The sequence below is a fragment of the Astatotilapia calliptera genome, chromosome 16 (genome assembly GCF_900246225.1).
Source record: "Astatotilapia calliptera chromosome 16, fAstCal1.2, whole genome shotgun sequence".
Classification (NCBI taxonomy): domain Eukaryota; kingdom Metazoa; phylum Chordata; class Actinopteri; order Cichliformes; family Cichlidae; genus Astatotilapia; species Astatotilapia calliptera.
In genome coordinates this window covers 8801095-8815078 of record NC_039317.1, presented here as the reverse complement: position 1 = coordinate 8815078, position 13984 = coordinate 8801095, and the positions used below count along the sequence as shown (strand labels likewise).

The following is a 13984-nucleotide window of genomic DNA, read 5'->3' as shown; positions in this document are numbered from 1 at the left end:
GAAATGGCAGCTACATAGAAACAGTTTCCGAAACCCGCAACTATTTCCGGTTTGACATGCGCAGTTAAAGCAAACATTAGACGCTATCGGCTGTTTTTGTTTGTGTGGCCGAGGTAGTTTGTCGTTGCTGTACCGTCGTTAAAACCGGAATTTTTAACTAGCCTGACAAACGGGAGGTTAATATGGGTGCCGGTTCGAGCACCGAGGCCGAGAGGGAGCCGCTTCTTGTTCCTTCTTATGTGGAGACGAACACTAATCCGGTAAACAGCAGAGTGTATGGGAGAAGATGGCTGGTTCTGACCCTGTTTTCCCTGCTGGCACTGATGCAGGGAATGGTGTGGAACTTCTGGGGTCCCATACAGAACTCAGCCGCTCACGCTTACGGCTTTACCAAGTCTGACATCGCGATTTTGGTGCTGTGGGGCCCGGCTGGCTTCCTCCCTTGGTTGCTGTTTATGTGGTTAATGGATAAAAAAGGTGAGTTCTTTTAATTTAGCACACTGTGTCATACCTCAACGATGATTGTGCCTGACCTGGTGATTTTTCACCCCACCAAGATCTACAGCGATGTAACTTAACGACGTATTTTGTTTTAGGTTTCGAAAATTTCTCTTATCATTAGTTTGACCTTATGCAATCGCAGAATATATTTACTCTGATAAAATGCAGTATTTAAGAGACCTTATAGTCTTCATTCAGTTTTTAAATGGGTTGTTTGTGCCCAGTAAGACACATAGATGAGTTGGAAACATGGGAGGTGGGGGGGAAAGTGCTTATATGGGACAAGCAAGTCTTAATTTACTTTTTAAAAAATCTTTATTTTCAGGTTCAAAAGCAGTATTTCTTGGAAAGAATGAAAGTAGCCCTCTTGCGTGTGCTTTACCAAACCAGTTCCTCTGCATCACCTGACTGTAGAAGTTTGTAATGACCACGCTGGTTGTCAGATGACAAAAACAGTAACAAGGCACTAACAACACCAGACTGCTGGTCCATGCACAATCTTGCCAAGAAGTTGCATAACTCACCTTGTGATCACAATCACATTAACAATTAGGTGTTTTTGTTGCCTAATTTATTTGTAGGCAACTCGATAATGGTATCTGCTTCTTTCAGTAACTTGTTGTAAATTCTTCCTGGTGTAGATTCCACTCAGACCTTACAAAAAACCTTGTGGTCATGTCTGCATCTGAGTTAAGAAGTGTCAACCATGGTGTGCCCTTGCAAAAAGACTTCTATGACTTGCAAAGGTTGTGATATGCTTAGATCTAATTCAGCTCGACTGTGGGGAAAGTACTTGGTTTCCCTTTGGGAAAACTGGGCACCAGTGGCAGACCTGCCTGTTTTCCTCTCATTTAAAGTGAGCATGGTTTTGTTCTGTGAGCACATGTCCCACTAAAGCAACCTGGACCCTCATGATACTCATATGGAGTCTGATTTTGAGGGTTTGGTTAGAAACACGCACATGAGTAATCCCATCGGTGGTCATGTTGTAGAGCTCTGGGAATGCTCTTCCAGTTCCTTTTTGCACAAACTTGCACATACACTATTGCTGTTGTGTCAAAGCCTTAAATGGGCCTGTCCAACTGCCACTATGTACCAGCCCTCCCCTGGTATCTCCTCATTCATGAGACAGTGCCAAGAGACAGGTAGCTGGACTACCTGTGTAAATTGAATGGGCTGCATATACCATCTCATGGTGCCAGTTGTGACAAGGACATAAAATGAATATCTAAATATATGGAAGTAACTATAGCTTTTTGGCTGCAGTTGTAGTGATCATTAACTTGCCCTTCATGTCAACAAACTGTCTCTTGAGCACGTAGATGCATACTGTGCATTGAAGTATGCAGCTGTAAACTTGCAGGTCTCATTTACGGTAGATGGCCTCCAGCATTTCTCTAAAATATGTTGCTGGCTTTTTCTTTCATTTACTGGAAATGTGGTCACAGTTGTGCATGCATTCATTTAGAGAGCTGCTCAGTACAGCTAAAGCCTTCTCAAGACAAACATTATGAATGTTTTGTTTTTCACTCATAAGTACTGATGAACAATTGAGGAGCATGAATAATAAATGACAAAAACATAAAAATTGCATATTGGGAAAAGCTGGAAGTGGCAAATATTTGCCTTTTTTTGTTTGCGCTTTGGTAGAAACAATTTAGCAAATATTAAGATAATAATTTTTGGATTACCTGCTGCAACTAGTTCTAGTTGGCAAACCTTGCAAAGGTGGCTATTTCTATGTAACCTTAATGCAGAACTACAACTGCTTCTCGGCCTCTGTGTCTATGAAGGTGCCATTATAGTAGGAAGTCAATATAGCATCAGCTTATATGATATGAAGTGGGGAAGCTTTCCAGTTTATTGGAATACGTTCAAGCTTCTCTTTTTCTTCCGTTGATACTGCTCAGAATGGTTTTATGAGGTTGTATATTATAAACTTGTCCAACTCATGGCAGTGAAGCTCTTGTACGTGAGTTGCATACAGTCTTGCTGTTATTTCGCTTTCATGCTCAAAACTTGCACAGTCCTCATTTTTCTAAAAAGAAAGTGGATCAAGGGTCAATAACGGAATTGATAAATAATCTAACTGAGGAGCAGAATTCATAACTGCACTGGTATCAATAAAGTCTGCATTCTGCTCATCAGTTAGACCCAGCCCTACAGGATGTTGTTAATATGTTGATCCTCTTTCCACAGCGGTCATTTAGTTGAACCTGTCAATCAAACATTCAGAAATGGTAGTTCACATGCAGAAAAGAATGGGGAAGTGCACATAATTCTCTAAATGGCTGTCATGTGGATGAAACTGAGAAATGAGACTTGAGTTAATGGTGAAAGAAACAGTTCTCATACTTTTGCTGTTACACAAGTGATATTTAAGAAGGAATTTTCTGTTTTAAGATTTTTGTTGTTGCTTGGTTAGTGATGCTGGCCAATCCCTTTCAGTTATTGGTTAAAACTGTATTTATGTAGACTGTAATCATTAATTTAGATCACTTGTGAATAATTGGCCATGTTTAACTAGAGCTTATTGTATAATAATTGCACTACAGTATATTTCTAACTAACCAGGCAGCTCAGTCTTTCTCTTGGCAATACTTTCGTTAAAGCTGTAACAGATTTTTGGGTCAAGTTGTCAACTCAAAAGGCAGATGAGAAATGTAACGTTGTAATGTTGGCTGCAAATAATGTGTATTTTTAGAATCCCCATTAGGGCAGGGCAATATGGCCAAAAATATTTATCACGATATATATTTGGAAAATTTGCGACAACGATATAACTGATGATATAAGTGGCGCGAGACAAAATACTTTACAACTCCACAACTTTATTAGTGCAAAAAAACCCCATCAATGTATTTTCACTTAAACAAGCAGCTGTTTTTTATGTGCATGCGCTTGCATGCTCTACCAAAAAATGTGCTTTGGTGTGTATCTGAGGGAAGAAAGTCAAACCAGTTCCACACCACTGAAGTTGCAGCATTTTTACAAACCAATTCTGGTTCATCTGTTTCATTCGACGATCCGCTTTCGCCCTTCTCCATCGCCGCCATGTGTAAACTAAGGCACTGCGCATGCGCATTTTACCCATTTTCTATCGCGATATTTCATTTTCTTATCATTGCCTAACATTATACCGGTATTAACGTGAACGGTATGATATGACCCAGCCCTAATCCCCATAATTCTTAAATGCTCCTCATACAAACAAAGGCAGTAAGAAACATGGTTTTAAGTAGCATTATTATCACTTTGATCTTGAAGGAGAGGTCAGAGGTCAGCAGTGACAGGATGTTTTAATCTTCATGCAGTACTTCCTGACCCCCCTCTACACCCCTTCAGAGTTTTATCAGCATTCATTCATAACTTTTCGTGCTCTCAGACTGACATCAACACTACCAAAAACATAATCTCCTTGGTCAAGGTAATTATGTAAAATATTTGTTCCAGATTTTAAAATGTGTTAATTTGCTGCTTTCCTCTGTTATCATTCTTTGCTTATTATCTATTTATTTATTTTATAGTCTCTTATAGCTCCAGGAAACTGGATTTTGTTTTTACTTTTTTCTTTTTATTGTTAGATAACTAATTCAATAAGAACAGAAATAATCCTTTGTCGTAGCAAAAATTGAGAAATCCCTACCATGTTCACTGCTGTCTCTTTACTTTTTCTTACACGTCGGTGTTGATGCAGTGTGTTGTGTATTCCAGGTTTGCGAGCATCCCTCCTCCTCTCTACCCTCTTCATGGTGCTAGGAGCAGCTCTAAGAAGTATCCCACTGACAGGCCAGCCTTTGAGACGATGGTAAGAAGCCCGTGTAAATATTAAGGTAGCAGATGGCGGCACGATGCAAGTGTGATGATGATCATTTGAAAGATTTTGGAAAGGCGGTGCAAAGTGACTCATGAGCTGCACTGCAGTTATACAGGTTCTATAGTCTCCATAACTCAGTTTAGGCAAATTTTCTGAGTGAGTGCCGTAATCATTTTAGGACCAGCTTTGCACAGCGTTTCATTGAAAATGAAATGAGCTACTGGCCAAAGTTACTTAGGACCATGGAAAAGTTACCCTTGTGTGATGTTTGCCAATGCGTGCAATGCGTTTGACAAGATTACACAAATTGGGATTTGGCAGTACGTGAAAAACTAAACTTTTTTTCATATAATTGTTTCCATTCAGTTTTTTTTAAAAGAAGAAATATGAATCATTTAATCAAGATGGCATGCACAGATGTCAGAGGTCCATAATTTTCTGTTGTCATGTCACTTTTGTGCTTTCTAAATGTTCCAAGATGGTCACCAGCAAAAGTATTGGACAGAATAATAAAGTAATTACATTTCAAATTGCACTGAAGGGACAAAAGGTCACATATCGCAACACAACAAACAGTAATTATCAACCTCTTGATATCACTACAGGAAAAATCAGAGAGTTACTAAAGTCAATAAATCATGAATGTCTGCACAAAAGTGGCCTCTTAGGGTCTTGTACTGTATGCATTTGTACTGAAGCTGAGGTCGTGCTTCTTTTTCATTCTTGATATGCAGATTTGTAACTGCATAGAGACAATGAGACTATTTATGTGGCAGAGGATGTGATTGTGAAGGACAGATCAACACTGTGTGGACGCTTTGCTTCTTTTGGTGTCTTTGCTGGCAGTTTTCTCACTTATCAGACAGCATTTTGACAGGCTGTTGCTGGAAACCAGTTTCCCACTTTCATTCTCATTTTCACTTGAGTTCAGTGTTCTCATTTTTAGAAAGGGTAAGAGCTCAGAGAAGGTCATTTCAATTATACAGTGCCTTAAAAAATCTAATTTCCTTGAATATTTTTGGTGGTAATCTGTGTAATGATTCCTGTTGGGCTTCACAATGAGGCAGTATGTTATAATGAATAAAGAGAATCATATTTCCATGGAATAAGTCACATATCACTTTCACTTTATGCAGTTGGAGCTTTTTAAAATAGGTTTTGGCTTTCAAAGAGCAGATAAATTAATTTGTTTCTCTTTTTCTGTCTCGTGAGGCTGCACTAAGAAAACCTAGCTGCTAATATAGTGATATGGCCTAAAGAAAGAAATAAGGCAGGAAAAGCTCCTGGCAGTGTACAAGGAGAATAACTGATATAACCACGATCTCCAGGCGATAGTCTGTCCCAAAAAAGTATTTACAGTTTGGAGTGAAATATCAAGCTTTGCAACTTTAATTTATGATTATAAAATTGAGTTTTTGTATTTTTGTCAGCCTGTTTGTAATAACCCTAAAGCTTTAAATCAGGAGTAGCCTAAGTCCTCTTAAAAGAAAGATGCAATACATTTGGGCCATGTGCAGATGTGGGCAGATGTCTTATCTGGGAAACTGACCTTTGATAGATTACAGTGTGACCTAAAAGCTTAATATTATTAATGTGTTTTCATTGGCAAATTACTCTCGCTGAGACAGGGATGTTCCCATTTGGAACTACCTGTTATGTAAAAGGGACAAATACCAAAGCAAAGGAGTTTCTTGTCAGGAAATCTGTCTTCATGCAGTAAAAGCTGAGCTTCATCAAAGCTACCATATGGCCTTAAAAAAAAAGTCTCCAATAAAGAGCGACAGTGACCTAAATCTGGCCTGCAAACAGAGCTATGGAATCTTTTTTTCTTGTTGTTGTTGTTCGAGAGACTGTAGAGAGCTGACGTTTTTATTTTAGCACTAAATTTAAAGACATAACTTCAGAATAATGAAGAGCACTCCAGTGTCTTTACACTACTAAAGTGTTGGTGGATTTAAATTATTTAGAAACGGATTCAGAAGAGACTGCATCCTATATCCTGACTTTCAGTTCTTAGAGGGCAGCAATACTGGATTCTACACTTCCATATTTCTTATTTATCATTTTTATTAGTCTCTGCCTGGTAATGGTCGGTGTCTCTCCTCTTTTTCAGTTTGAAAATGCAGTTGCAAATTCATATACCTCCAGCAGTGACATGTAAACTCAGCTTCAATCGTTAAACTTTAACAACAGCATGCGCATCGTTGAGTGTTGGTCTGTGAAGCTGAAGTGGTTTTTAGCCTAATCACATCTTGTAAGCTGAAGGTAAAAATATCATCTCCACAAAGCATAACCTTGACTTGACATAAATTATTTAAAAAAATAAATCCCAAAGCACGTGCATGCACACATATTTCGACCACGCTAATGTTGCAAAAGGCTTTTACTGTAAAGAGGAAATGGAATAAAATACCAAGCTCTTCCTCTTCTTTTTGGACGCGCTCGAGGGCAGTATTGTTAGAAGTTTTCAACTTGCCTCTCGCTGTTGCTCGAGTGTCACTTCAGTCCAAAAGCCAGTCACACAAGCAAGCTTTCAATTTCACCTCTGCTGAATCCAGCCATGACATATCAAGTTTTTATGTCCGCTCAGGTCGAGCTAAGAGTTTTTAACGCTGCCCGCTGTGCACCCGTACCACGATGAGAGTTATGCTGCTCTGCTGCGACCTTCAGCTCTTTAGATACGGCATTCAAAGTGGAAAACAAGATAGGATGGCGAAAGCAAAGAGGACATGAATCACACGGCAAATGTTAGTGTGTCACAGTTCAGTTTAATTTGCATATTAAATGTTATAGGTCATAGATCTTAAGGCGATGAACGGCATACTGGATTATTATAGAACTGTAGAGACTCAAAGCTTAATGTAGCTGGATCACCAGTAGAGGTCACTCTTTGCTTTGCAGTAGTGATCAAAATGCAAGGGCTTTGTTTACTGACGGGTGTCGCTGATGAATGTGCTGCCTGTCATGCAGAGGATACTTATCAGATGGATGATGATGTAGATTACCTTAGAGAGGGAATCGCGACATAATGGAGCAGTTAAGTTTTTCAGATTCCTGAAGTTTGGATATGGTGTTCAAGGACATTGCAGGCGGGATCAAACAATAGTTTGAGGAGACGTCTATCCAGGTTTAGAAACCGTGACATTCCTTCAGTAACCCCCTGCAGATCTGTTTGCTCCAGATTCCTTTTCATGTTTAAAAAGGCGATTACCTCTTTGTTTTTATGATAACCTCTTGAGGAAGTAAGGCGTCTCTTTGTTTTGAGGTTTTAAGATCCATTTTTGAAAATCAAAGGGAGCTGTGAATGTTTGAACACTGAAAAGTGGAACTTTCTCTCTCTTTTTTTTTTTTTTCTTTCTCTCTCTTTTTTTTTTAAATGAGATCTTCTGTGAAGCCACATTTAAAAAATGTTTGTTTTGTGAGGTTCAGTCAAGGAGATAAAAGGTGCTGTTGAATTGGCAGTCACTGATTAGACCTTGCTGTGATTAGTTCTGCTCTCAAATCAAAGGTTATTTTTCTTTTTTCAAACCCTTCTCATTTCCCTGGCTTTTCATGCGTCTACTAGTTTCTGTTGCTATTTCAATCTCCGTCTGTGTTATGAATTCGAATACAGACCAGCTGTGTGATTAGCGTCTATCAGTTACATCTCAGACTCACTCCGACAATGTCTGATTGGCCATCAGAAAAAAAAAAAAATTGTGGATCCCATCGTATTACTCCAACAATTGCGATGGTGCCATTTTCAAGGCGGAATTGGTTTGGCCTTTTTGTGATGGCTGAATTTTGGTCTGTCAGCTCAGGCAGAGCAGAAGCAGTCAAATGACTTCGCTGTAGTGCAGGTTTCTTTGTCTCATTCTCAATCAGATTCAGTCTGACAGGGTTCATAAATAGTGATTAATCATCTCTTCTTGAAAAAGCTGCTCTATTCCCTCTCTTTGCTTCGCCAGCCACAGTGCAGTCTCATGTGACCGCTCATCCTCGTGTTAGTCACCATCCGTCCTCATCACCTGTCATATTAAAGGCACTTTTTTTAGTCTCATCTGTTCTCTAATCTAATACAGCGAGGCTGGTTACTGACCAAACTTTGTCAAACTTTTTAAAAGGTGTGAAGTGCTGAAAGCCACCGTCGACTGTTCAGGTTATTAGTTGATTCCATAAGTTTTAATTTGGTTTGTATTGTGCATGAAATGCAATTTAAAAACAAAACAGTTGAGCTGCTTCGATTGTTGGTGAGATTCAAAATGAGATCACTGTAGGTCACAGTTACTGTTGTAAATTATGCTGCGTATCTTTGTCTCTTTAAATGTTGGTTTTGTTTTTGTTTTGTTTTTTTGGAGAAAGTTGATTAGAGTGCCGGGTTTGGAATAATCATCATCTAATGAAAATGTCTAGTACAGCAGGTGGACAGGACCACTCTGTCTGCACCCTTTTGAGTCCTGAATAAGACCGTAATCAGTACGTGCGCCCAAAAACCTGATTGGGACTGTTGTGCTAGTTGGCTCCGGGTAGCTCTCGATTTCAATTCAACAGACACAATGACAGACAGCCAGCTTGACTCAAAGGCTCGGTGTGGTAGGTAAAAAAATGTCATATGTATCAAGAACATATTATAAATCATGTCGTTGTTACCATAAAATACAAATTAAATGTTAGCTTTTGCTCACATCGTGCTGCCTAATTCATAGACCTGCTTGCTTCGTGCTACCTGCATTGCCATCTTTGCACACTGACCCATCCAAATGGAGGACGGCCACAATAAGATGCCAACTATTGCAGCTGTAGATTTTGTTTTTGCCAGTACACACAAGTCTTAATCATACAGAGATTATACCAGTGGCTCCATAGTGTAGTGGTTTACACATTTACACAAGCAGAGGATCCCTGCTTAGATCCCGGGGAGATTGAAAATCAAAAAATCTGCCAAATCAAAGATGCAGAGCTACCAAAGTAGTCTCTGTTGCTGCAAATCATTTTCTGAATGTTTCAAGAGGTTTTTATGCAGTAGGGTAGATAGAAAAGCACATTTGGTGCTTGAGAGCATGAAGACCACTTATTTTTGGTTCTGGCTGCTCTGTCAACACCTCGTTTGCTGAATCTGGTGTTTATGTTTAGTTAAGAAGTAATGATGGGGAGACTCTTTGATAGAAATCATGTAGTTAAGTCAATGAAAACATAATGACAAGTGATGTAATGATAACCTACATGCTTAAGTGAAAATGACAGTGTGACGCCAATAATGAGGATAAATTTTTACTGCTTGTTGCTCACACTTCCCCTCTCACATAATTAGATGAAGAAAATGACAGCTGTAAATACAGCAATGTCCTGGCACTGGGTTCATCTGCATCCTGTCGAGTTAACTCACTCGGTACAGAAATGACACACGTTGGATGCGGAGGAGTCAAAGACATGTCTGCACCAACGCAAATGACCAGATCAGAGAAGCTCGATGATGTCAGAATCGTGTAAACGGGGACTCGGATAACCAGGTTATTCAGTGTCAGTGTTGAAAACATACCCAGTTAGCGATAAAGACTGAGAAACAAGGAAAGAAGAGGTGGGATGAATAAAAAGTATGAGGCACAGAGTATTTTAGGAGGTGTTGGTGTGTAGGAGGGGATGTTAGCAGGTCTGAGATGTGGGAAGAAGATAGAGGGTGAACAAGTTATTCTCCAATCAGCCTGTCACTGACCACAGCACTTTGTATTCTGCTGTGACACATTTATCTGTGAACCCCAGAGGCAGTGGACTCCAAAGTTAGAACGAGTTAGAGGGCAGAGACATGTCAGCACAGTGGAGACTGAACAAACTAGTTTATGCCTGCTTTAGACATAAAGCAGGCATAAACTATATTGTTTCGACAGGGCTCAGTATTAGAATTAAAGGTTTTGTCAAACAAAATGCCATTCAAGGAATTTTTTTATATTAAGTGTTAGTGTAAAATCTAATAATTTTGATACTGATAATATTTTTTCAGTCAATATTATAGAAGATTTTTAAATGGCATAAGCTCAGAATTAACCCAACATCTTCACGTGTCCCCCTCTCCTCTCTCGTTCTCTTCTCTCCCTGCTGAGCCAGGGAGTCTTTACTGAGCGTACAGACAATCAATCAGCCGTGAGCCGTCTCCAGCGGCTGGCTGTCTCGGTCAGACAGTTCTGGAGGGGGCCGTGGGGTGGTGGGGGTGCTGGTGGAATCCGGGGACATCTCAGAATACATCTGTCTCACACAATTCAGTCTGAAGGTGCAGAAGTTAGAAAGAAACTTCAGGGGCAGGTGGTTACTTGACTCCTCTGGGATAATTATGCCTTTATTTTTATTCCCTCGCCTGTCATTCTTCCTTTAGATGCTCAAAAGAAATGCCTCATTACTTTATGTCCTTATTTAGTTTATTTTGAACTTAATAGGGATACTGAGGGTGATGCTCTGCTGCTGCCGTTTTGTTTGTTTCAATGGGATATCAGAGAAGTGTTTTCCTGGCACATCTTGATATGAGGCATGTATGTCTTCTAAATAAGAACGTTTTTTTTTTTTTTCTTTTACAGGTTGATACACGGAGGTCAGTTGCTTAATGGTTTAGCCGGCCCCACCATGATGAGCGCCGGCCCCTATCTGTCCACCACATGGTTTGCCCCTGATCAGAGAGCCACAGCAACAGCCGTGGCCTCACTCTTCTCCTACCTTGGAGGCGCCGCTTCATTCATAGTGGGACCTCTGATAGTTCCAGCTCCCAATGACACTCAGGCACTAACCACGATCTCGGCAGCGGTTTCCGACATCTTCATCCGGGACAGGATCCAGCTAGTAATGTATGCAGGTACTAAGAAAAAGCAAGAGCCTCTGAGGGCAAGTTGGATCGATATCGCATCATTTCGACATCATGTCAGCCCCGTCAAGGGACAGAAATACAATCAAGCGAAAGGATCCAAGAATATTGCACAAACACCAAAAACACCAATTATAATCTTCATAACTGCGTCTCTGAATAATGGCTTTTTAGGGCTGATATGCTTAACTGATTCAGAAAATTAAAAGCATGCTGAAAAGAGAAACAGGCATGCTGTAATAGATTGAGGCAGCGGCTTTTGTTTAACCTAAGGTAGTATTGTTATTAATTTCTTAAGGGCAAAGCGGATACATTTTTGTGAATCAAAAGTTTTGCAGGTTTTCAGAAGTAAAAAGGAGTCACATAAGAAGTAAGCTGATATTGTATCACTTATCATATGATGGAATGAAAGCGACCCACTAATGTGGCTACAATGGAGCTTTTTAGTAAATGCATTGCTTTTTTTAAGAGACGAGTTGTGATATCAGCTGATGCTATGTCAGATTGCATCGTTTTGTTAGATGCATTTATTCTACAGTCTTGTCTAGTGGGCTGTTATGTTCATCACGGGGATGGCTTCAGAGGACTTCTAGATGTCACGGTGACCTTTTTTTAAAATGTCAAACTGGACTGACTGTCTCATCTTTGAAAATAACATGTATGTCTCTTTTCCTCTACGTTGCTGTGCTCCGGCAGAGTTGGCTGCTATTGCTGTGCTTTTTGGAGCAGTCCTGCTCTATTTCCCTGCACGCCCACCAATGCCTCCCAGCGTGGCTGCTGCAAGCCAGAGACTCAGTTACAGGAGCAGCATCTGCAGACTTCTTAGGTAAAGTCCAATGCACACATAGATGATGTCTTCTGGTAGTCCAAAATCATGTGAAAGATGATGTTGAGACCATTCTTTCAAAACCTTATTCAAGAGGCCTAATTTAATATGTCCTTGATTTTAAATAGATTACAAAAGATGTGTATTTGGACTTTGCTTCGTGCGGTGCTATTTTGTATGAAAGCGGTCTCTAAGAGAGCAGTTGTTAGCCTGTTTGAAGCATTTATTCTGCTCTGTGGATACATTCAGTCTATTTTGGTGATGCAAAGTATGCTTCTTGTCTCAGAAAGTGACAGAATCTTATGTTACAGTTGGCACTCACCATCTGCCTGGCCTGTTATCAAAGAAACTCCAGCCTTCGCTCTAGATTTGTCACTAAGCTCTGGCCACTGTTGAAAAAAGACATCACCCTGCATCTACACTGTGAGGGTTAGTTACTTACAATAACTCTCAAGAGACACAGCTGATGCATGTAGCTGGAGAAGAAGAGAGATGTTCTGTTATGTTGAGGATCTGACTCTCTGTGGGCTTTTTCTTCCTCCACCCTGGGAAAGGGTACAGGCGAGGTCTACACGGCAATCTAGAAACGATGATTAAATAACACTTTATTATAAACCTTGCAGCCCCATATCCCTATATGTCTTCAAACTTTCCACCATGGGGATAGTAATCCTCTGGGCCACGAGGAAACAGCATTGCCCCAGAATCAGTGCCCTGGCTTGTAAAGAAATGAGGCCTGTGGCAGTGGCCATAGTTCGGATTAAGGCTGGGGAAGGGTGAAGAGAAGGGAAAAAGCTGGATGATGGCAGCCAGGAAGTTGGCCCAGCTTGGTTGGCTACTCTCGGTCCCCTGAAGTAAGAAATGGCTTCACTACAGGGCCAGACTTTCCACAGGCCTCTGACCAGCACAGACAGGTTTAACTCATTAAAGAGTTCAGAAACCTATGCGATCAGGCTGATATCGATCTAATACGCGTTTTTTGACACATTTTATTCATGCGCACATGCTCATCCGTGCAGAGGTTTCTGGCCAACTTAACTAGGCCATCCAGCTGTGAGGGTTTCTGTTCCACTTGTGATAGGCAGGCTTCCAGTGACCTGTTTGGGCAACATGTTGTATCTCAGTCCAGCAACATCAAGCCGTACAGTTGTCCTGCAGGGACTGGGCATGTAGCAGGAAAAGTGACTTGAGTCTTTGTGGCCTTGTGCACTCATAGAGCAGTTAGACAAAACGATTGCCTTAGTTTGAGAACTTTAAAGCTTTACTTAGTGAAATTTTAACTTCTTATATGACTCTAATTGTAATTTATTAACCACACTGCAGCTTTCCATGAAACGTATCCAGATGTTTTAGGTTTCACTGTTTACTATTGTGTTCAGTAGTGTTTCTCACCCTGATTACAGGCGGATCAAAGAATTTGGCTGTTTGAACTTATTTTACCTCACTGTGTAACATCATTTTGCATCACTTTTAGGTATCTTCAAGCCGGGGTTTACTGTGAGTAGCTGATAATCCACCATGTGGAATAATTGGTAGTTGGACTGATAGAGACAGGGAATTGGTCCTGTATGGACAGGAACTGTTTGGTATTGGGCCCGATACCAAGATGGCAGATTTGAATAGTGCACCTCGCGCAGCATTTTGTAGCCTTCACAGTGATGGCAGGTACCCGCTAACTTGCCATTAAGCTTGATGCTTATCTATTGATGTATCTGTTCATCCATTTATCTGTCAGGGTCCGAGCACTGGTTAACGATCTTCAGCTTGATGAGTGCTTCCAGCTGTTCACATCTGCTGCCACAGCAGCAGTCTAATTAGAAACCTGGATGTCTCCACACATGGTGCAAAGTTATCATTGTATTCTCATCACCCGGTGTGGTGATACTAAACAGGCCGAAGCTTGACTATTAATGACCCCTTCCTCCCACCCCCAGTCATACTCACTTTGAAAGTTGTCATTTTGATGCATTGCGATCCAGCCGGTTCTGCCAAGGACACTTAGCTGATGACACCG

General features: G+C 40.6%; 1 protein-coding gene across 1 annotated transcript in view; it reads left to right on the top strand.

The window, feature by feature from the left end:
- Window positions 1–166: 166 nt before the first annotated feature.
- slc49a4 (solute carrier family 49 member 4) overlaps window positions 167–13984 on the top strand; it is a 45764-nt gene continuing 31946 nt past the window's right edge. The window contains exons 1-4 of the mRNA XM_026143951.1: window positions 167–477; window positions 4216–4309; window positions 10864–11135; window positions 11841–11970. Of these exons, the coding sequence (XP_025999736.1) occupies window positions 183–477; window positions 4216–4309; window positions 10864–11135; window positions 11841–11970 (791 nt within the window). The 5' untranslated portion in view covers window positions 167–182. The remainder of the gene's footprint in view (window positions 478–4215; window positions 4310–10863; window positions 11136–11840; window positions 11971–13984) is intronic.